We start from the raw sequence: 15,602 nt of genomic DNA on the forward strand, positions 1-15,602 counted from the left end.
TTGTGTACTTCCATTAAATTCAGAGAAATTCACAATTTTAAATAGTGCCCGTCCCTGTTCACTTGTCACCTGTCAATTACATAATATCCGCATTATTCCTGGTTTCCGCTTGTACTGCCATAGTAACCATGGCGACAGACGTGGACAACTGCGTAGTGTATAACGTCTAGCGGCACGCTCACGCTGTTGTTGTTTCGTTCAAACATTATGGACCATGGCAAGCAGACTTTTGGACAAAAGGAGAACTAAAACGATGCCGAGAGCTCCACGTCCGCAACTAACTTGGACTTGACGCCACTCTTGCATGTACTTTATTAGACAGGTGAGCAAATGTACATAAAACAAATCAATGTTATATAGCTCAACATGATGAAATGTTAGAATATGATCAGTATGTTATTCTAATATTCTAGCTGATCTAGCTTACTGCTAGTCTCATATACCAAACAAACTAACACACAGAATTACATTATAACTTTCAACACTCTCAAATGCTGTTTAGTGTGATAGTATAAAGTTAGACCAAATGAAACAGCGCTGCGTTAGCTCACAAGTTTAATTCGTCAAATAAACTGACCTGTGTGAGTAGTAATTCAGCACTTGTGGGTAGTTCGGATGAAATGAAATGTCCTTATTCCTTTATATCCGCGGGACTCGCGTGTGGCGCTGATATCTGTCTCTCATTATCAATCGCAACCTGCTTCATACCACAGTCATGTTAAAAAACATGAATGTTTTCTCTCATCCATAAACATTGTTAGATCCATCAGCATGACAGCAAGACCCTTCATTCTGCTTATAACTCCATCATCAACCTACGCCTTTGTTATTGTAAGAGGTTAGCGACCCCTAGCAGCGAGAAAAAAAAATACATATTGTAGCTTTAAATATTCAGAGAACATTGAAACATAACGTTGTTCATCATAACATTCTTAAGGGCCGTTCAGAATGTGCTTTTCCATTCCACTCTGCTACTTTTCCATTGTTTTTCTATGTAAACACATGCTAGACGGATGTGTTTGATTTTGCACCTCGTGTCTTTCGCAGTATTTTGTACGTTTTTTTCAAAAATTCGGCACAACAAGATAAAATAAGTTCAACTTTAAACAAAATTCATCTCTAGTCCTTGCATTTCCCCCCCCATTCCACTGACGCATGTTTAACTGCAAAAATACATTCTGTGTGAACTGGCCCTTATAACACATTTTTTGTTAGCTGGGCAAACATGTCTATTGGGCAACATTATTTAGTATTCATATGAGACAGATGCAAATTCTACAATTATCCCACCACACACACTCCACTCCTCATATTTGCAAATTCTGATAGTGATTAGAGAGAGTGAAATATGTGTGTAGCACACTGTAAAATTAACACATAGCAGGCACACCAAGTGCATTCCTGGTGTCCAGACTGTCTGGTGTCAGTCAGAGTATTACTACATGTGCACACACACCGACGCCACCGTTTCTAGCTGTTGTCTGTCATGGATCCATATTAAGGTCTGTGTCTCCATTTGATACACAACAAACATGTTTAAAGCAGAATATCTTCTATATCTGCCACACTGAGTAAATATAACTTGTGCTAGTCATAGAACAGTTTAGGCACTTTACCATGCGGAATTGGGCATTAAACAACATAGACAATTTAGCTAGTAATTAAGCATGCTAATTCATTCTTCAAAACAATATATACTTTTAGCATCTATTTATGTAGATATAGAAGAATTGATTTTGAGATTATAAATAGTTTGATGTTTTACAGGTGAAAGTGTCCTTTTTCAGAACACAGATCAGTGGAGATCATCATCATGAATACAGGTAAGTCCGTTATTAAAATACCTGTGTAATTTCTTTGCCATTAGCCCATCATTAGTGTGCATTTGTTATCAGATTTTATGTAAAAATATCATGACATGTGGTAGGCTAATAAGATATTGTGTCAAGAAAGAGATCAGAAAGAGGTGCAGTAAGTGCTTCTGGTTCATACATCACACTTTAAATAAAGGTCAAGCCAAGCACATTGCATTGTGGGATATGCTAGAATATATCACACAGTAAGCTCTGTTGTATACTGTTAATTTGGACCAGCTTCGGACTAAATACTGCATTACTTTATTACATACCAGATGTGTTCACATCACACCTGGTTAGGAAACAATGTCATTAGGTGTGTACGGCTTGAAGCAGCGCTGTGCCGACCGATTGGTGTATGACATCAAAATTCTTTGAGAGCTATTAGAGAGCAGACGGCTCAGTATGCTTTCAAATCGCTTTTGCGGTACTTTGATGTCATACACCAATCCGTCTGCAACGAACACACCTAAAATAATCTGTCATCTTTCCTGCAATGCTTTGCAAATCAGTTACTGCACAAGTCGTATGCTGTTCTGTAAAGGACTAACTTTTAATTGGTATAATGCAGTACCATTCAAAAGTTTGGGGTTTGTAAGATTTTTTTAAAAAAAAAAATTTATCTTATGCTCATCCTTTGCATGTATTAGATCAAAAATACAGTAAAACACAAAATTTTACAAAATATTATTACAATTTAAAATGTTTTCAATTTTAACATAATTCAATAAAATTAATTAATTTATTACTGATAACAACAATAGTTCTAATATGCTGATTTGGTGCTCAAGAAACATTTCTTATTATTATCAATGAAAACAGTTGTGCTGCTTAATATTTTGTGCAAACTGATACATTTTAAAAAGGATAAAGGATAGAAAGGTAAAAAAAAAACCAGCATTAATTTGAAATACTTTTTTTTGTAATTATTAATTTCTTTACTCTAACTTTTGATCTATTTAATGCAATCTTGCTAAAAAAAAAAAAAGTACTAATTTCTTTAAAAAAAAATCAAACTGACCCCAAACCTTTGAACGGTAATGTACATTGTTTCATTTTATTTACTTTTTCTCACTCTTTTTTTGCATTATATTTTGGTGCAATAATGTTGCATTTAAAATGCATGTGCTTTGCTTTCTGTTTGTTTTGCATGTATGCTTCTGTGTGTGTGTGCAAACAAACATACTCCAGATAGCGGAGGACGTGCTCATAAAAGAGCATCCCTGTTGTTCCCTCTCTGGCCTGTGAAGAGGGTCCAGAGCTCACCCAACCTGTACGCAGCTGCAGGTATCAGTAATGGAGCAGGACTGTCTAACAGACACAGATCTTTAAAATAGAGTTTTTAGAATGTCTTTTTGCATATCAGTGTTCCATCTGTATAAGTAATTTAGATGAGTTTTCTCCCCAGTGTTCTGTTTGTGTGTGTGTCTGCAAGCATGCTTGTTTTGCATGTGTTTGCAACATCTGTTTTGTTCCATATTTGTCTTGCTAAGTTTGAAGATAACAGAGGCATTATATTTAGGCTTTTCTATATTGTCAATATGATACAATTTTAAAGGAATAGTTCATTATTAACATAACATTATTAACTCACTCTATCTCTCAATATTCCTTGAATACACTCACCTAAAGGATTATTAGGAACACCTGTTCAATTTCTCATTAATGCAATTATCTAATCAACCAATCACATGGCAGTTGCTTCAATGCATTTAGGGGTGTGGTCCTGGTCAAGACAATCTCCTGAACTCCAAACTGAATGTCAGAATGGGAAAGAAAGGTGATTTAAGCAATTCTGAGCGTGGCATGGTTGTTGGTGCCAGACGGGCCGGTCTGAGTATTTCACAATCTGCTCAGTTACTGGGATTTTCACGCACAACCATTTCTAGGGTTTACAAAGAATGGTGTGAAAAGGGAAAAACATCCAGTATGCGGCAGTCATGTGGGCGAAAATGCCTTGTTGATGCTAGAGGTCAGAGGAGAATGGGCCGACTGATTCAAGCTGATAGAAGAGCAACTTTGACTGAAATAACCACTCGTTACAACCGAGGTATGCAGCAAAGCATTTGTGAAGCCACAACACGCACAACCTTGAGGCGGATGGGCTACAACAGCAGAAGACCCCACCGGGTACCACTCATCTCCACTACAAATAGGAAAAAGAGGCTACAATTTGCACGAGCTCACCAAAGTTGGACAGTTGAAGACTGGAAAAATGTTGCCTGGTCTGATGAGTCTCGATTTCTGTTGAGACATTCAGATGGTAGAGTCAGAATTTGGCGTAAACAGAATGAGAACATGGATCCATCATGCCTTGTTACCACTGTGGAGGCTGGTGGTGGTGGTGTAATGGTGTGGGGGATGTTTTCTTGGCACACTTTAGGCCCCTTAGTGCCAATTGGGCATCGTTTAAATGCCACGGCCTACCTGAGCATTGTTTCTGACCATGTCCATCCCTTTATGACCACCATGTACCCATCCTCTGATGGCTACTTCCAGCAGGATAATGCACCATGTCACAAAGCTCGAATCATTTCAAATTGGTTTCTTGAACATGACAATGAGTTCACTGTACTAAAATGGCCCCCACAGTCACCAGATCTCAACCCAATAGAGCATCTTTGGGATGTGGTGGAACGGGAGCTTCGTGCCCTGGATGTGCATCCCACAAATCTCCATCAACTGCAAGATGCTATCCTATCAATATGGGCCAACATTTCTAAAGAATGCTTTCAGCACCTTGTTGAATCAATGCCACGTATAATTAAGGCAGTTCTGAAGGCGAAAGGGGGTCAAACACAGTATTAGTATAGTGTTCCTAATAATCCTTTAGGTGAGTGTATATTCAAAGCAGAGTTTCAAGAACAGAAAACAATAGCCTGTATGTGCGAGATAATTAACATCTTTAAATTAAGCCTAAATTAACATGTTAATTTAGGGCATTATAACACAATAAAAAGGTTAATGCAATTAATTGTGTGCCTTAACCCATATGTAAATGTCCGTAATATTACATTTTCTTACCATCAGAGCAATTCATGATTCATGATTAAAGTTAATTTGACGGAACTTTCTAGTTGATTGACAGCCCTACATTAAATTAAAAGGTTTTGAGACAATTATAATATACCAGAGAAAGAAAAAAAAAGAAAAAGAGACTACTGGACATATTTTCTCTGAACAAAGGGGGTGCTATAACAGTTTTCCAATTTAACGTAACCTAATCTGGCTTCTTAATTTATAAATAATGCTCAGTTTGTAGTCAGTGTGGTAAATATTTGTAGACACTGTTCAGGTTTTAATGAAGTCAATAAAACCATTTACCCTTTCAAAAACACACTCTCTATTAAAAATAGAAAATTGCTGCCATTTTGGTGCTAATAGTTACAAGGATCCAGGCAATTTTGTTGTTATTTTCTGTTGCTTTAGTGAGTTTGCTGAAAAAGTGACATGATGTCAAGACCTGCCAGGGATATGACAACTCATCTTTCAATTTTGAAAAGCTGCTGAATGTTGAATTGTTTAAGGCACATAGGCTACTGGTTTATCAGATGTCAGTTTGAATAGCAAAATGGAGACCATACCCTTCACTTTCACGTATAACAGTCCATACATTACTGGACCCCCTGTCATCCTCACAGCATGTTCATGTATATTTTGCAATAGAAGATTTTTGTGCTTCCACTCTTTAAATTTACATAGTGTTGTAGTTTTAATCATCTTAATGAGTAAGAGGAGTAGGTATGTTTCAAACTTTGTGTGGTCTTAAGTAGTGTTAAGTGGTGTTAAGTAGCAGCTTCTGCTCTTTAATCTTCTGTCCTCTGTAATTCTGCATCTCTATTTTCATTCTCATATTGTGTCCGTCCTCTAGTTAGATGCTTTCAGGCATCATGGACCTAATTTTTGAGGGGGCACCAATAGTAGGACTGACTCACAATTTGCAATAAGCAAGATAGGACATAACATCATTTTTCTTGCAAAATCCACATCCAAATGGTTAGCTCACTTATGCAGTTGTTACAATTTTATTTGTTTGCAATTTTATGTTTATATTAATTATTAATATGTCTTTTTCCACATAGGTAGTGATTCCCATTCATCAGATTCAGGCAAGTGTTTGCTGGATGTGTATGTGATTCTGTTCATTAGTGTGTTTGTGTGCGCGCGTATATATATATATATATATATAATATCTTTGTGTGTAGATGCCTGGCGTTCACGCAGTGTGACTGAGGGGTTGAGGAATGGAGACGCCAGCAGCTCGTCCTTGACTGCTAAAGGCTTCCGCAGCGTTAGACCCAACCTACAGGAAAAGAAATCTCCTACACCGGTACATATTTATCTAATTATAATGCAATTTGGGCTGTTAATGCATTCTTGCTTGATCATACTGCTGTTATATATTTTTTATTGTACTTCATGACTGTTTAGATTAATATTGGTCATGTTTTCCAAAATGACAACTTCTTTTTGGAGGTGTTTAGACAAGGGTTCATATCAAGTGTTTTCTTGACTCCTTAAGCAGTCAAACTGAAATTTCTCTATTTATTCTATTAAATTCACTCTATTTGAACTGATTTTATATATTTGAATTGACCTTTTTTCTGTCAGGTCCCCTTGCCGCCCCCTAGGAGAGAGAGCTATCACATGACCCCTAACCCCCCATCTTACAGTTCCCTCGCAATACTGTCAGACACCTTCCTCTCTCCCCCACAGAATGATGATGTAATTTCCACAGGCTCTTACACTAACCAATCTAGCGCCACCTCCTCATTTTCAAACTCTAAGACCACCCGAACCTACACAAGCACCTCTGGAGCCCCCCTCGAGGAGCCACACTCGTCCCAACAGGCTAATGCTAACAGTTTTATCACTCGTGTTCTTGGGAGCAAATTGTCCTCTTCGAAATTCACCACTGACCATCTAAATTCAGCACCTAACAAGATGAATATGATTAAAACTGACCCTAAGTCTAAAACTAAGCGGAAAGGTACATCCGCTCCCCCACCTCAAGACCCCACTGCCACTTCTGAAATGCATGTAGCCTCTCTCTCCATCCAGTTAGCTCCCCGCAGTCCAGAACCCCAAGCAGAGACCCAATCAGGGCCTGAGACTGAATCCAGGACTAACGCATTGGACCCCGCTGACCCCATGCGACCCCCTGTCGTACCACCAAGACCAGCCAGCAATTTGGTGGTATTACTGTCATTCATTTACAGTGAAAATGTACAACTACTGTGCCAGTCAAAAGTTTGTAATAATTTATATTTTTTAATGTTTTTGAAAGAAGTCCTTTAAGCTATCCAAAGCTGCATTTATTTGATTAAAAATATAGTCAAACAGTGATGTTGTGAAATATTATTACAATTTAAAATAAACATTAAAAAATAGCTTCATTATTCCAAACTTTTGACCAGTAGTGTATCTCATACTCTTAAACTAACTGTGTAAACAGCACCCATTGACCCTCATCTGTTAGGATAGAGTGAACAAACACAGACGGCATGATGAAAGAGCGTGTGTTTCTGCTAATTACTCATTTTGTTTTATATTTCCAGCCAACCTTTTATTTCTTCCCACAGATTTACCAGTTCTTCTTCACTCAACATGGTTAATTTGCTTCAATCACTTCTTGCTCACTGGCTTTGTTTTGTGTTCACGTTAATTTCTTGTCTTCCTTCCCTTTTATTCCCACCCACCTCCATCAGCGTGAGTTTTCCCCTGTAAGAGGGGGCACTGGAATGCTCTCTTCTGGACCCCCCTCCCCAGACCCGTCAGCTCGTCGCTCACCGTATAGCCGGGCGAGTCAGGATTCCCCCGACTTCCTGTCGGGGCTATTGCCCAAAGCCCTCTCGCCAACACCCTACACCCCTCTGGAACGTTCTGGGCTAATGTCGGCCTCACCTGCTGCGTCACCGGTAACCGTGTCTGCGCTGAGTCATTATTCATCATCCACGGTCGGGCTGGAGGAGCTGCAGATCTGCGGCATGGACTCCTCCCCCACGGCCACGGCCACCCCTTCCCCCACTCTCAGCCACGCCTCCAATGCCCCTGACGAGCTTCCTACCGCCCCGTCAGCTGCCACAGGCACTAACGTAACTATCACGCTCGACTGGCGCACCTCACCTCAGTCTGCTGTCACGTTTGTTTGAATCTGCTCGTGTTTGTATGTCCTCACTAGTCTTTCAGCGCTATTGTATGTCTAACTTTGACATGCTTTATGTGTCAGCTTACAGCAGGTGGCTGTCTTGGTTTTCACTCTGCTCTATGTATTCAGTTTTTCATTGTGTGCTATGTATGTTGTTTCCCATTTAAAGTCAACATGCATGCGTTATGTGACATGTTTTAAATTGAAACAGAATGTAAAAACTGTAGGGAATTTAAAAGTGGGAGTCCATGGTAGAATGGAGCCAGACATAAATGCGAGTTTGTGGTTGAGAAAGAAATGTGTTATTAATATGAACAAAACTCTATTACTGCTGTACTATTTATTATTTTATATAAATGCACACTACCTATAAAAAGCTTGGAGTCAAGAATATTTTTGTTGTTTTTTAAAAGAAGATTCTTATATTCTAATTTGCATTTATTTAATGTGAAATATTACAATATCAAATATTACATTTGTATTAAAGATTACAAACCTTTTTCTTTGGAGTAATGTGCACTGATTAATTGTCCAGGAATGTGTATTAAAAAAGGAGAAATTTAAATTTCATGTTAAGGTTCCTATGATGACCTCTGATTCTCCATGTGACCTTTCACAGAACAGACTCGAACATCAATGGATTATGATTGTATAATGGAGCTATATTCCAGTGTTGTTAACACTCTTTCTTACATAAATTGTCCTGCACTTATTATCTACTAAAGGTTATTTTAATGTATGTTTGTTGTCATGTGGTCTAACAGTTTTTCGGTTACTTATATATTTGTCGTCCATAATTTCTCTCATGTTACTACAGAAGCACCAACATCTGATCACAGCCTTTGTCTTTTTTGTAACAGCATTTTCCCCATTAATGACATCTCTCAGATACATTTGTTATACATTTGTCTTTTGATGTGTACTCTAATGTCTTGCATTTCTCATTTTTCTAATTACTTATTGTCTCACCCACTCATACTTTGTTTGACTTAAATTGACTCTATAAATGACATTACCTACAGTTCCATCTCTTATGTTCCCCAGGGTCAGATGGCAGTGAATGGAAGATCTCAGTCTCAGAGGCCCTTCTCTCCGCCTGTGTACCCCCCTCCACCCCCAACCCTCAGTCCAGGCCTGGTAAAGATTCAGCAGGGTCGTTGTTCAGGTGAGCTCCGGCTAGTATCGCAGAGTAGAGTTTTGACTATCATTTGATCAAATTATAATTAAAACACATTTTCCATATAGAGAAAATGAATGGAGTTTTTAATTTTAGAATCCAACTATTTCATTCTATACACAACTCCTCTCCCCTGGCTTCATATGATAGTAAAGTGACCATTGAATGTGTACTCTAGAATTTTTTTCCAGAATACTATGTAGTATGAAAGTAGGCATATTCAGACACAGCTAAACTTTTAAGTTTCCTCAATTGTCTTTTTGTGATTTTATTGATTGATTCCTAGTTTTGGCATTCTAAAATAATGGATTTGTAATGTACTGTACAGTTCTTGTTAGTGGATGCCGGTTTTGTCAGTTAACAGTGCAATCCAGTCCTCAGGATATGATGCATTTGCATCCATTAGACCAGACCAGAGCAATCAATACCTGAACAAAGGGAAACTGAGGACAGGAAGAGCTCTGACTCTTTGGAGGGGATTTGCTTAGGATGGCAAATTCATACAATTGTTGTAGAAGAAAGATGCTGACAAAAAGTTTGCTGTAGTATTTCCTCATGTCATTGTTTTTTTTATTACTGCAAACCTATAGATGTGAAGGAATAAATGTAGCTGTCTCATTTATGCTGTATCATACAAATTTCATAGTTCAGGGTGCTTAGTCAGAGTGAGAGCTTGTGCCATGTCAGTGTTCCTGCTCAATTAGATTAGATTTGACTGTGACTGTCAAGCTCATACACGCCATTTAGTTTCTATTCCCAATTTCTGTCACTGTAGTGTAGTGGGTTTTTTGGGTGGACACTGTGTGATATTTGCCATGATTTTGCCATCTGAGACACATTTTTGAGGAATATTCTAGATTTATTTTGCCGAAGGCAGTCTATGTTCGCTTAGTGTGACATACTCATAGACAACCAATTAATTGCCTTTACGATTAATTGCCTCCGACAAAGTCCTGACTGTAACAAATTTTGAGTCCTGCACTGTGACCGTATCTATGGAGGCAGTGTAATGAAGAGCCAATAGCAGCACAGCAATCAATGATGTGTGTGCGAGAGAGTGACAGAGAGGGAGAGACGTTCCGTTAAAAAGGTTGATACTAGGTTGTTGCACTGTCTGCATTTGCTGTTACCCAGGATCTCACTGGGGTCATATACAATTTGACAAGAAACAATTTTCAATGACAGAAAAAATTACACAGCAGTTCTAAGCTGTATCCAAACCCCCCCCCCCCCCTCTCTCTCTCTCTCTCTCTCTCTCTCTCTCTCTCTCTCTCTCTCTCTCTCTCTCTCTCTCTCTCTCTCTCTCTCAGAGGGTTCAGAGACAGTGAAGAGGGAGACCATTGTCTCTGGTCAGACAGTGGTCAGTAGCTCTGTGCCCATCGCTCGTTTCTCGGAGGAAGAGAAGAAGGTGTCTGTGATAAAAGCACCCCATTACGAAGGCATTGGACCAGTGGATGAGTCAGGCATTCCCATCGCCATCCGTACGGTGAGTGATATGCACGCATTTTTAAGGGAACTGGCAAAAATAACAATGGTAATTCATTGGTTAATTGATTCACCTCACCTGTTCCCTCTGTTCACTTAAGCCTCGTTCAGACTGTCAGTTCAAATCAGATTTTTGTTCGTATCCGATTGGAATCCGATCATATTTAGCTAGGTTGAACGGCAAAAAAATCATGAAATGTGATTTTTACAAATCTTTTTTGAGCTACATTCATGTGTGGTTTGAAATCCTATTCAAATTGCATTTCTGTAAATCCATTTCAGTCTGACCACTCTAATCAAAATTTGCGTTGTTTATGTCACTTTCTCACGTGACGTAAAATGTAAACATATCAGACGTTGTTACAGTATAGGAAACATGCTGAAAGTCACTATAAAACAAGGTTGTGTTGTTGAGCCGGTCAAGCAGAAAATTACATTACAATAAAGACATGTTTTGAGACCGGCAGAGACGACAGCACAGAATAAAGCTGTGCAGCCTCCTACGTTTCTGCCGCTGCCTCTGAAGACGTAGTAGTCCAGTGCGGCGGCTACATATTGTCATGTTGTAAATAAGACAACATCTGGATTGCAAAAACCTCCACATTGCTGTTGTAGTTTTTGCCTTATGCCTACCAGCGTAACATCATTGCCATAGAAACCAATGCAGATATTTCGGAAAGCGAAAAACAAATCAGATCTGAACAGTTGTGATACACAGTGTGGACAGTCAGTAATTTATATCAGATTCCAATCAGATTCACAAATAATCGGATTTGAACTGATAGGGTGACCATAGCCTTAATCTGTGTATAAATAGCCCTCAGTTTTAGTTAATATTTGTCTGTTCTCATCTATGTTATATTGGTTGCTGTTCTCTTGAGTCTCTCTGATTCACTTGTGCTCCTGCGTGTTTGTTGTTTTGATTATATTGTTAATAAATGTGACTTCTGCAAGTAGATCCATAATGTCCATAATGAACTGCAGCATGTGATATGATCAGGACTCTCTTGAGGAGCGAGTCATTGAACCATTTATTGAACCAATTCATTCAAAACACTAATTCGTTCAAGAGAGAAGCAACTGTTGCTCGGAGATGCGAGTGGTTGAATTTGTTTGGTACTATTTTTGTTGGCAAAATACACAGAGTGACTGCCAATATTTTCTAAAATGTGAGTTACTCCATATTAATTGTGTTTATTGAACTGTTTATATCAGTTTAGTGTTATGAAGCAGGTTTTTGAACCAGTTTAGAGTACACGGCGCTTTCCACTAATAATCAACAGAATGTTCTCGTCACGGTTGTGGTTGGTTAGTACAGAGATTTTCATATATTTTATTATGTGTTGCAATATCACAGGCGGATCTGGTTAGTAACAGAACAAAAACAAACACTCATCCTCTTTTTCAAGTCACATGAAACGGAAGTTGCAATAGTCTTTTCTTCCCTATTGTAACATCTATCCGAGTGAAAAGTATTCTTGAACAAGAAAAAATGTAGAGCGGGACCTGATTTTTTCCATCAGGTATTGATAGGATCATTGGATCATTGTCGTTTGCTGTTGCTATAATCTTATGTGAATCTACTGCCCCTACCATGTCAGTAAACACATCATCAGAGAAGAAAAGAGATGTTGCTGCAAGAGAGAGAAGTTATTTTGATTAAAGATTATGAAGGCACAAGAATTTCAAAGAAAGAAATAAAAAAAAGAAAGACGTGCACGGATAAATCATTTATAATAAATACTGCAATATTCCATAAGAAATAACAATTGTCCATTTTGATTTCATGGAGAGTTTAAACAGTATGACATCTGCTGACTGTCACTGATCAGTTTTAAAACAACGATTAGCTGTTAATGATCTGTTTTGAGGGCATTTTTCTTGATTTGTGTCCGAGTTGTTTTGACATTTGATCCTCTTATTGTGGTTTGAGGAATGCTTTTGAGCTCTCAGCAGTTCAGACTGTCTGTGAATGTGTGTGTTTGTGAGCAGAAGAGAACATTCCTGGCTCTTTGCTGGCAGGTTACTATGATACTCCCTGTCTGTTTCTCTCTCTCTGCTTTGGTGATTTTGTTGGTTGTCAGGTAATGACAAATGCTATTAGCTTTTTGTGCGCTCAACCAACAAACTGACAAGGCTGCTCGTTTCTGTGTGTGTGTGCTTCTGTTTAGACTGTGGACAGACCCAAGGACTGGTACAAGACCATGTTCAAACAGATTCACATGGTTCATAAAGCAGGTGTGTATGATGGAGTGAGTGGGAGGATAATAGAACATATCCTGGAGTATTCATTTAAACTGACAAACACATACTGTATTTTTAAACTTTTTTTTGCTTTTTTTGCTTAACTGTGTACTTCTGTTTTAACAGACGATGACTATGCAGACACATATAATGCAACATATACTGTCATAAACAATGGTAAGATCTGAAATCTGAAGAGCTCATGTAAACTTCCATCTTCCATCTGGTTGCTTAAAATCTGTGAAAATGTGTAATAGTGTGATAAAAGTCTAAATCATCTGTTTGTGTTTCTGCGTTGCATATAAGAAGTGTTTTTTTAGTTTTTAGGGTATTACATTTTCCAATATAACTATTTAGATGTAATTCTTTTCCTATATGCATATACAGTACATCTACCACATTAACAAAAATGGACATTCAATTTGAGTTACAATTGTGTTAAAAATAGAATAAAGAGTTGACGTCTAGAAAGTGTCAAATTACTGTATTGTTTGTCTTAAATTGTGAACAATAAATATATTATTTTGTAATATTATATATTTCGTTTTTTTAAACCTAAAAATCTATTTTGTGATATTTGCTGAAATTTCTTTAAAATAAATAAATATAATTTCTCATATAACATACAATAACTTTTAAAAGTTTGAGGTCAGTAAGATTTGCGTTTTTGAAAGAAATTATCAATTTTATTCAGCCAAGAATGCATTGATCAAATTGATCAAAATTGTCAGTAAAAACGTTTCAAATGTTGCAAAATATTTTTCAAATAAACACAGTTCTTTCCTGAATCCTGAAAAAAACTTTTTTCAACATTGATAATAAGTCATGTTTCTTGAGCACCAAATCATAATATTAAAATGATTTCTTCAGGATCATGTGACTGGAGACTGGAGTAATGGCTGCTGAAAATTCAGCTTTACCATCACAGGAATAAATGACATTTTGAAATGTATTAAAATATAAAACAGGTCATATTTCACAATACTACTGTTTTTACTGTATTTTTGATCATGTAACTTGCGTTGGCATAAGAGACTTCTTTCAAAAACATAAAAAAATCTGCCCCCAAACTTTTGAATAGTAGTGTACGTTCATATATTTTAGGTTTTGCTCTAATGTAGCCACTATACATTTGTTTTATTGATCTATCATATTACTGTGATATTCGTGCCTCTTTCTTAGACAACTACCCTCCGGTCCATGCACATCCACCCCCTCGAACACACACGTACCGGCCTCTCTCTAGAAATGCCTCAGACACGCCGGACGGTGCCACCCAGCGGGAGCTCTCGCAGTCACCTGTGCCCCCGCCACCCCCTCCCATGCCCTCACTCCTTCAGCTCCGCTCGCGGGACATGGACAGGGAGAGAGAGTTTTCACACGACCCGTAAGACACCCAAACTCATGCAATGAGCTCCGTTTCAAAGGTGCCTGACCACTCTGATTGGTTCTTATTGTCATTGTTATCTGCAGAAATGAGTGGGGTCCTCCAGATCGTAAAGTGGACACGCGTAAATACCGGGCGGAGCCACGGAGCATCTTTGAGTATGAGCCTGGAAAATCCTCCATCCTCGAGCAAGAAAGGCCTGTGAGTGATCATAGAGTGATTGTTCATTCATTTAATTTAAACTGGCTTAAAAATCCCCATAACATGGACTCATGGTTTCAAAGGTCTAAAGGAAATTCTGTTCTTGGATTCTCCTTCATTTTAGAGTAATTCAGTGCTGTTCCAGTCTTATTTAATCACAAAATCAAATATACAGGGTCAGTCTCCTACACGGATTAGGCCTTGTCCTGGATTAAATTGCTCTGTCAGCAGAGACTTGCCGTTTGAAAATCTTTTTTAGCTCTGCGTAAAGCCAAATTTGTGTCCCAGAAACTGTAGAAAGTTTTAAAGAAGATTAATATTTTGTCATTATTTACTCACCATGTCATTCCAGACCTGTATGACTTTCTTTTTTCTGTGGAACACAAACACGCACATTCAAATATGACATTAAAAGATGCGTCCCACCAGGTTTTTATGTGGATTTTCACAATAACGGAATAACGGAAAAAATTGTGGTCTGTTCCTCAAAGTTATCATAACCTCAGACTGAAATATAGTGCACACATCATATGGACCACTTTTATGATACTTTTATAGTGCTTTTTTTGTCAATTTTTTTGTTAAGTGTGTAAAATTAACATCCTAAACATTTTTCTACAACATGTTGTTTGAAATAAATTAAATTAATATTTAGATTTAAGTATAATTTAGTGAACTAATAATTTGAGACAATTTAGTTTTCAGTTAACTTTTCCTTTCATTTCTGTATGATGATTTTTTTATATATAATTTTACAATTTTATAAAAGATTATGTTTTAATCAGATTTTTTTTAGATTTCAAATTGTATTTCCTATTCTTTGCCAAAATTACATTTAAAAAAAAATATATATATATATATATATATATATATATATATATTTATTTTTTTTATTTTTTTTTATTTTTTATAAATGCAGCCTTGGTGAGCATGAAAGACTTATTTTAAAAACATAATGAAAAATAAATCACAAAGCAAAAATTGAGGAAAATCTCAATTTCATTGATTTTTTCATTGTTTGTGCTTGAATTCACCTTTATAAAGTTGTCGCTCACAGGCCTGACTGTTTAGTACAATGTCGAACTGCAGTTTTCCAGCCAGATG

General features: G+C 37.5%; 1 protein-coding gene across 3 annotated transcripts in view; it reads left to right on the forward strand.

Moving 5' to 3' along the window:
• Positions 1-15,602, forward strand: part of sorbs2a (sorbin and SH3 domain containing 2a) — a 57,188-nt gene that overhangs the window by 22,063 nt on the left and 19,523 nt on the right. For all 3 annotated transcript variants that reach the window (XM_079858177.1, XM_079858178.1, XM_079858179.1), the window contains exons 2-12: positions 1,768-1,823; positions 5,939-5,965; positions 6,062-6,186; positions 6,468-7,052; positions 7,565-7,951; positions 9,049-9,169; positions 10,492-10,667; positions 12,838-12,904; positions 13,037-13,087; positions 14,093-14,297; positions 14,384-14,498. In XM_079858177.1, the coding sequence (XP_079714303.1) occupies positions 1,814-1,823; positions 5,939-5,965; positions 6,062-6,186; positions 6,468-7,052; positions 7,565-7,951; positions 9,049-9,169; positions 10,492-10,667; positions 12,838-12,904; positions 13,037-13,087; positions 14,093-14,297; positions 14,384-14,498 (1,869 nt within the window). In that variant the 5' untranslated portion in view covers positions 1,768-1,813. The remainder of the gene's footprint in view (positions 1-1,767; positions 1,824-5,938; positions 5,966-6,061; positions 6,187-6,467; positions 7,053-7,564; positions 7,952-9,048; positions 9,170-10,491; positions 10,668-12,837; positions 12,905-13,036; positions 13,088-14,092; positions 14,298-14,383; positions 14,499-15,602) is intronic.

The sequence above is a fragment of the Squalius cephalus genome, assembly GCF_949319135.1.
Source record: "Squalius cephalus genome assembly, chromosome: 2".
NCBI lineage: Eukaryota > Metazoa > Chordata > Actinopteri > Cypriniformes > Leuciscidae > Squalius > Squalius cephalus.